Source organism: Babylonia areolata, chromosome 1 (assembly GCF_041734735.1).
Source record: "Babylonia areolata isolate BAREFJ2019XMU chromosome 1, ASM4173473v1, whole genome shotgun sequence".
NCBI lineage: Eukaryota > Metazoa > Mollusca > Gastropoda > Neogastropoda > Buccinidae > Babylonia > Babylonia areolata.
In genome coordinates, this window is record NC_134876.1 from 99,547,800 (window position 1) to 99,556,667 (window position 8,868).

The 8,868-nt window shown below is 38.5% G+C and overlaps 1 protein-coding gene across 2 annotated transcripts in view; it reads left to right on the forward strand.

Moving 5' to 3' along the window:
• The first annotated feature begins 2,447 nt into the window (after positions 1–2,447).
• Positions 2,448–8,868, forward strand: part of LOC143290223 (uncharacterized) — a 16,148-nt gene continuing 9,727 nt past the window's right edge. The window contains exon 1 of one of the 2 annotated variants that reach the window (XM_076599564.1): positions 2,448–2,622. In XM_076599564.1, the coding sequence (XP_076455679.1) occupies positions 2,529–2,622 (94 nt within the window). In that variant the 5' untranslated portion in view covers positions 2,448–2,528. The remainder of the gene's footprint in view (positions 2,623–8,868) is intronic. The other variant, XM_076599558.1, reaches the window with a different exon arrangement.

The window sequence follows — 8,868 nt, forward strand, 5'->3', positions numbered from 1 at the left end:
CAGATGGGTGAGTGTTTTCTGGAGGGCGCCATGGGTGGGTGGTTTCCAATGTTCAGTGGGTGAGTGTTTTCTGGAGGGCGCCATGGGTGGGTGGTTTCCAATGTTTAGATGGGTGAGTGTTTTCTGGAGGGCGCCATGGGTGGGTGGTTTCCAATGTTCAGTGGGTGAGTGTTTTCTGGAGGGCGCCATGGGTGGGTGGTTTCCAATGTTCAGTGGGTGAGTGTTTTCTGGAGGGCGCCATGGGTGGGTGGTTTCCAATGTTCAGTGGGTGAGTGTTTTCTGGAGGGCGCCATGGGTGGGTGGTTTCCAATGTTCAGTGGGTGAGTGTTTTCTGGAGGGCGCCATGGGTGGGTGGTTTCCAATGTTCAGTGGGTGAGTGTTTTCTGGAGGGCGCCATGGGTGGGTGGTTTCCAATGTTCAGTGGGTGAGTGTTTTCTGGAGGGCGCCATGGGTGGGTGGTTTCCAATGTTCAGTGGGTGAGTGTTTTCTGGAGGGCGCCATGGGTGGGTGGTTTCCAATGTTCAGTGGGTGAGTGTTTTCTGGAGGGCGCAATGTGTGGATGGTTTCCAATGTTCAGTGGGTGAGTGTTTTCTGGAGGGCGCCATGGGTGGGTGGTGTTCAATGTTCAGTTGGGTGAGTGTTTTCTGGCACGTGCTTCCGTGTGTGGGGGTGGGGGTAGAAAGGAGGATTGATGGGGAGGCGGGGAGTGAGGAACGAAATGTAAAACGCTTTGAGCAGTATTTCTGAAGAAACGCGCTATATAAATGTCCATCATCATCATCATTATTATTATTATATCATATTGTATTGTATTGCATTGTATTGCCTGTATTGTATACGGCACCCACTCACTTGTGTCCCACATGTGGGCGAGCCTTCAGGGCCCGGACTGGTCTCATCAATCACCTCCGGACCCACAGCCACCGATCTTCCATCTGATATTTGAAGCCATGGTCATTGTATTATATTGTACTGAATTGTATTGTATTATATTGTCACAACGGGTTTCTCTGTGTGAAATTCAGACTGTTCGCTCTGGGGAGCGGACGTCGCCAAAGTGCAGTGCCATTATAATTCTTCTTTTTTTTCTTTTTCTTTTGTATATTTATCTGCAAATGCTTCTGTTTTGCTATCAAGGTGGAAATATCCACATGATTTTTTTTGCCATGGACAACCCGTTTGATGCCATGGGTTCTTTTTACATGCGCTAAGTGCAGGCTACACACGAGATCTCGGTTTACCGTCACTACATCCTCATGAGTTTCCAGACTGTCACTCAACTTCAAGGGGAGGTAAACATCCATGTCCATACACAGGACACGAACCCGTGAACGCTCGATTCCTCGTCTGGCACACTCCCACCAAGCCACCTCCACCACGTGGCGTGTCTATCCCTTCACTTTCACTTTCTCAAGGAGATGTCCCTGCGTTCGGACAAAAGAAAGATATAAGTATCTCTCAGTATCCGTGGAGTGATGGCCTAGAGGTAACGCGTCCGCCTAGGAAGTGAGAGAATCTGAGCGCGCTGGTTCGAATCACGGCTCAGCCCCCGATATTTTCTTCCCCTCCGTCCACTAGACCTTGAGTGGCGGTCTGGACGCTAGTCATTCGGATGAGACGATAAAGCGAGGTCCCGTGTGCAGCATGCACTTAGCGCACGTAAAAGAACCCACGGCAACAAAAGGGTTGATCCTGGCAAAATTCTGTAGGAAAATCCACTTCGATAGGAAAAACAAATAAAACTGCACGCAGGAAAAAAAAAAGAAAAAAAAGGGTGGCGCTGTAGTGTAGCGGCGCGCTCTCCCTGGGGAGAGCAGCCCGAATTTCACACAGAGAAATCTGTTGTGATAAGAGAGAGAGAGAGAGAGAGAGAGAGAGAGAGAGAGATCTAAGATGCAGTGACATGGCAAATAAACGCCCACCCCTCCCTTCGAGAACAGTTGGTTGGAAAGGGAGGGAGGGGGGATGTATGCAAGGTACTTTACGGTAACGCGTATTGTGGGCTGAGCGAGGAATACGATACAAATAAGCACACTCCCCTATGATTAATGAACATACTATTGTCATATACCGGAAACACTGTTGCTGTCATTTAATGATGAAGAATACGTGGGTGTTTCTTTTTTGTTTTTTTCTTTTGGTGTGTGTGTGTGTGTGTGTGTGTGTGTGTTTGGTTGTTGTTGTTTTTTCCGTATGAAATTTTCTAATTTTCACCACTCGTCGAAATAATCTTCCTGTATATCAACCTGCTCTTACGGACGCTCGTCGAGGACATGACCTTCGACCTTCATGCAAATGAAGGCATGTGATTGTCGACACACCATCACCACTTGTGCAGCTGGTCTGGTCTCTCACGCCGTGACATGACTAAGATGTCGTTGTTTCCGGTGACAGATCACAGATGATTGACAGCTGGTGAGTGACCAGTCAGTAGTGTCTGCTGTATAACAAGTTACAGAATCCGGCTTGTATTTCAGTTGAGGGGATGTGACTGTCACTGTTCGGTGTGGGTTGTCGTTCCTGGTGTGATGCGTCGTCTAACCATGGGGCGACTCTGGCTGTCCCTGTCTCTGTTGTCTCTGCTTGCTGTTTGCTTGCACGCCATGCCTTGGGATGATGGAGGTAAAACTTTTTTTTCCAACAATTTTTTAATTCCCCATCTCTCACCCATCCATTTCACAAATCTTACATTCATTCCTCAACATCTTTCTGCTGTGGTCGTTATACAGGGTTACCTGCAAATGGACAGGAAAAGAGAAACACAAAGTGTCATGGAAAAACGCAACAGACAATGTTGGAGATAAACTTAATCGTTAGTTTTGTTTAACTTTAAAAAAAATAGATTATTTGTTTCATTAAGTTTTATGGATGTAGGTAAAACTTGATTATTTGTTTCATTAAGTTTTATGGAGGTAGGTAAAACTTAATGAAACAAATAATCTATGTAAAAAAAAAAGTTAAACAAAGACAACGAATAGCGAACAACCAAAACATCCAATCACAAAATGTGAAGTAAACATGGACACTTGTAGAATAGTGTAAATCAAATTGCCATTTCTGTTAGTTTGTTTTTAGGGTTCATTTTTTGTTGTTGTTGTCAATTTCATGTTTCGTATTCTTTTTTTTTTCTTTTTTCTTGTGTGTGTGTGTGTGTGTGTGTGTGTGTGTGTGTGTGTGTGTGTGTGTGTGTGTGTGTGTGTGTGTGTGCTTGTGCTATGCTTTGTCTTTATTTGCAGTTTTCATTTTCACACTCTCTTTCTTTGCTTTTCTATTTTCTATTTCCTCTTTTGTGCTTTCTGTCTCTCTCCATCCCATTCTTTCTTACATTCTCTCTTCCTGCATAGCATTAGCGTTGTGTTCTCCGTGTAATGGGTGTCTAGTATTAGCAAGAATTGACCATGCCTGAAATATCAGTTCTTAAGAAATGAAGTTTTGGTTTCTGAGTTATGGGTTCCGTATGTGTATTTATCCCCTTCTGCTCCCCCTCCCCTCCCTTCCCCGCCTGTCTCTCTCTCTCTCTCTCTCTCTCTCTCTCTCTCTCTCTCTCTCCCTCTCTCTCTGAAATATCAATTCTTAAGAAATGAAGTTTTCAGTTATGGATTCTGTAATTTATCTGTTTCTTTGTCCCCTTCTCCCTCCCTCTTTCCTCTATTTCTTTCTTTCTAATTTTTCTTTCTTGCTTTCTCAATATCTTTCTTTTTTTTCTTTCATGCTTTCTCAATATCTTTCTCATTTTTCTTTCTTGCTTTCTCAACAGCTTTTTTTTCCTTTCTTGCTTTTTCAGTATCTTTCTCTTTTTTTTTCTTGCTTTCTCAGTAACTTTCTCTTTTTTTTCTTTCTTGCTTTCTCAATATCTTTCTCATTTTTCTTTCTTGCTTTCTCAATACCTTTTATTTATTTCTTGCTTTCTCAATACCTTTTATTTATTTCTTGCTTTCTCAATATCTTTCTCATTTTTCTTTCTTGCTTTCTCAATACCTTTTTTTTATTTCTTGCTTTCTCAATACCTTTTTTTTTCTTTCTTGCTTTCTCAATATCTTTCTCATTTTTCTTTCTTGCTTTCTCAATATCTTTCTCATTTTTCTTTCTTGCTTCTCAATACCTTTCTCATTTTTCTTTCTTGCTTTCTCAATATCTTTCTCATTTTTCTTTCTTGCTTTCTCAATACCTTTCTCATTTTTCTTTCTTGCTTTCTCAATATCTTTCTCATTTTTCTTTCTTGCTTTCTCAATACCTTTCTCATTTTTCTTTCTTGCTTTCTCAATACCTTTCTCATTTTTCTTTCTTGCTTTCTCAATACCTTTCTCATTTTTCTTTCTTGCTTTCTCAGTATCTTTCTTCTTTTTTGTGCATTGCATTTTTTTCTCTCTGTCCCTTTCATTTTTTTTTTCTGCCTCTGTCTTTTTCTTTCTTTTTCTTCTTTCTTTCCGTCACAATACCAACATCGACTTGCCGATAACTCTGTCGTGGTTGATGCATGCTGGTTTTTTCGTGTCTCCATAACCCAGTTAACACTGACATGAATTACAGGATCTTTAACGTGCGTATTTGACCTTCCACGGTGTTCGGGCACTGGCAGGTCTGCACATACGTTGACCAGGAAGAGGGGAAAATCCCCACCCTTTACCCACTCGGCCATTCCGTCCGTCCTTTGTTTCCTTCCTTCTTCCTTCCTCTCTCTATCTCTTTCTTTCTTTTTCTGTTTCTTTCTTTCTTTCTTTCTTTCTCTGTTTACCTCTTTCTTTAGTTCTCTTTGTACTTCTTTCTTCCTTCCTTCCTTTCTTTCTCTGTTTTTTTTTCTCTCTTTCTTTATTTCTTTTTCTCTCTCTTTCTTTCTCTATTCTTTTCTTTCTTTCTTTCTCTTTTTCTTACTTTCTATTTTTTCTTTCTTTCTTTCTCCCTTCCTTCCTTTTTTTTTTTTTTTTTTTTTTTTTTTTATCCTTCTCTCTTTCTTGTTGATGGTGGTCGTACTGTGATATTGGTTTGGCTGTCACGTGACCATTTATACTTGTAATGATGCGTGTCCAAAAATATTTCTCATTCGTTCAACTTTCTCTGTGATTTACGATGTAGAAAAACGTTACACTGAAAGATGTGGGAACAATACCTCGCATGGCATTTCTTTGTTCATTAAAAGAACAAGGAAAAACAAAGGCACAGAACATTATCCTACATCCTAATGCAGAATTCTTTGTCACTGCCCAACAAACACACTTCGTGTATGTCTCAGAAAATATGAACATTCAATGTGCATGATTTCTCTCTCTCTCTCTCTCTCTCTCTCTCTCTCTCTCTCTCTCTCTCTCTCTCATTTTATATATATTTTTAAGTTTTACTCTTCCTTCTCTCCTTCATTGTGATAAACTGTTTAACTTGATCGACGCAGGAAAACAAGAGTAAGAAGAAGAACAACAGTACATGACAGGCAAATAAAGAGAGAGACAGAGACAGAGAGAAGAACAAACAAACAGAGGAGAAGAAGACACGGCAAACCAAGGGCAGGGCACTTACCTCTTCTTCTTCTCCTTCTTCTGCGTTCGTGGGCTGCAACTCCCACGTTCACTCGTATGTACACGAGTGGGCTTTTACGTGTATGACCGTTTTTACCCCGCCATGTAGGCAGCCATACTCCGCTTTCGGGGGTGCACTTACCTCAGACACACTTCTGTTATGCAGACAGGCAATGAAGCACACCAAGATGTCAGCTGGCAATATCACACAGTTTCAGTTTCAGTTTCAGTGGCTCAAGGAGGCGTCACAGCGTTCGGACAAATCCATATACGCTACACCACATCTGCCAAGCAGATGCCTGACCAGCGGCGTAGCCCAATGCGCTTAGTCAGGCCTTGAGAAAACAAAAAGAAAAAAGAAAAAAAAAGGTGAATGAATAATACATAAGCGTACATAAATAAGTAAATAAATACATGAATTGATAAATAAATAAATAATAATTATAGTATGAAAAAAAGGTAGTAGTAGTAATAATTAAAAAAAAATCACACAAGAAAGGCAAAGCAAATATGAAGCAGTTATCAACCGATTAAACTACCGAAGAAGGTAACATAAAAAGTAAAAGGATTATTTTCTTATACCGAAGGCATTTTGAAACTATTTTGAAACAGTTCATTTTTCTATTGAGTTCCTGTGCGCGATCCATTTTATTTCAAACTCATAATTTTGTATGTTCAGTGAGCGTACGTTTTTTTTTTTTTTTTTTTTTTTTTTTTTTTCAATTTATGCCCAGTCATTCTGCATTGGCTATATATAAAGAATTTTCAAAGTAATATAATGTTCTAATACGTCATTAATTCTACTGTTCACTTCAGTTCCAGAAAAAGTAGACATTTTGTTTAAACTGAGGTCAACACAGTCTTGACAATAGTATTTTTTTTTTATGGTGATACGGTGTAATTCTTTTCACAAAGAAAGCGAATACTGGTAATAACACAGGTAATGATTTACCGCGTTCTTCTCTCTATTATAAAACTGACATTTGTCATCTTTTGTTAAACCCATGTTTTTGAAACGGTATTTGTCAATAGGATTCTGTTTCACCTTCCAATTTGAAACTGTTTAATTTCATATCGTTTATTCATCTTTTTCAATATTGTTTCTAAACCTAACCGTGTATCTAATGAATGTATCTATTGAAACTGTTTAATTTCATATCGTTTATTCATCTTTTTCAATATTGTTTCTAAACCTAACCGTGTATCTAATGAATGTATCTAATGAATAGATACGAGTGTATCTAATGAATGGATGTTAAATACTGTTGAATTTCTTCATTGATATTTTGTGTATTGTTTACATCCTTTATTTGCACCGATTAGAAGTCGTGTAGATTTTGTGCTAATTTTTGTAATTTCTGCCACATTATTTTCAATTTCAGTGTTATTATATTTATATAATGTTTAATCGAGTGAATGTAACTCACATATTCCATGAAATTAATTCTACATCTGATTGTGTGTGTGTGTGTGTGTGTGTGTGTGTGTGTGTGTGTGTGTGTGTGTGTGTGAAAAAAACTGGTACGTTAAAAAAAAAACATTTTCACCAATGAATTCTTTAACAAAGAAAATATTTTGTACAGCCCATTCATTATTCAGAAAAAAATCTTTAAGGCATAACGTTTTTTTCCCCTACTTAATCAAAAATAAGGGTTCAGTAATATCTCTTCGCCCTTTCTTAATTCCACATTTAAAAAAAAGTGTGCAACAACAACAAAACATTATATACTGTATAAAACATTTCTTCGGAATGGGTTGAGTTTGATAGTTAAAAACGTTTTGATTTGAAAATGTCAATTGAATCTGGCTATTAGGGACACTATTGTCATTTTATCGATTATTAGGGCAGAACTTAATACTTCTCTTTGATTTTCATAATGGTTTCATTGATTACATTTACTTATGTTGGGTCTGTCAGCAAAGATGAATTAAATTACCAAAAGATATACTTTTCTTCAACTTTATATGTGAGTTGTAATTTATCAATGAATGATCAGTCCTATATCCATATAAATTGTCCGTATCATTTACTTTGATAATTAGCGAATCTGATATAGTGAAGAAATCTAATCTACTCTGCTGCAAAGGGTTTTGTCTTCTCTAGTCATATCGGAGACCTTCTGGGTTGAATTCTCTCCAAACATCACATAGTTCTAAATCATTCATCATTTCTGTTACAGTGTTTTGGGCTTTTGGCATGTTAACGTTCCTATAATCACGATAGTCTATGTTTGTATTTAAAAACTAAGTTCCAGTAACTTGTAATTGTTACATTCGACATGTCTTAATTGTCATTTAGTTTACTTATATCCGTAAAGAAGGGTGGATCATCCCTGTTTGCTCCACACACACACACACACACACACACACACACACACACACACACACACACATATATATATATATATATATATATTGTATTGAATTAAAAGTTATTGCTAACAAGAATAGATAACCCTCTTGACATGTATTGCTTGAGGCAAACTCACACTCATATCCCCATTCCGATGTGATCTGACTTTCTAGCCTTTTTATCAGAATGTGTATTCTGCAAAAATAAACAATAAATGTTTCTGTATTGAAAGGTAAATCGAGTTATGAAAAAAATATATTTAAAAAGTGTGGTGGTGTGGTGGGGGGAGTGGGGGGGGATATGAATACTGGAAATGTTGGCTTCCCGTTCAGTCACAGCTGGCGAGCATGCAGTATTCTATGTATTACGTTTATATTTTATATATTACTTTTGTATACACGAACACGCATTTTTCCTTCAACTGTGAGTTATATTCTACACTCGAGTGTTCATTGAGCTTAGATAATTAAAGGTAAAGTTGTTGTTGTTTTGGCAACTGAAGCGAAAAAAAAAGTATTGATTATGCAAACGCACCCTTCTTCAGAACGAAAGAATGAAATGTATAAACAACCACTGAACAATGCTGTAGTGATCATTTTACTTCTTTACACTTGCATACTTTCGTATTCTCTCTCTCTCTCTCTCTCTCTCTCTCTCTCTCTCTCTCTCTGTGTGTGTGTGTGTGTGTGTGTGTGTGTGTGTGTGTGTGTGTGTGTGTGTTGGCAATGTTCTGTTTCTGCTATTTGTTCTTGCTTCCTTCTCATCCAACATTGCTTTTTCCCCCCCTTTCTTCCTTCCTTCCTTCCTCTTTTTTTCTACGTTCTTTCTTTCTTTCTATCTGACCAATGTGCTATCTTTCTAATCCTTTTTTTTTCCTTTGTGTTTGATCAATACAAATCCTCCTTTGTATGTCTTCCTTGCTTTCTCACTCCCACCATCACACACTGTTTTTGTACGAGAAAGATTGGCCGAGCTGTGTGTGTGTGTGTGTGTGTGTGTGTGTGT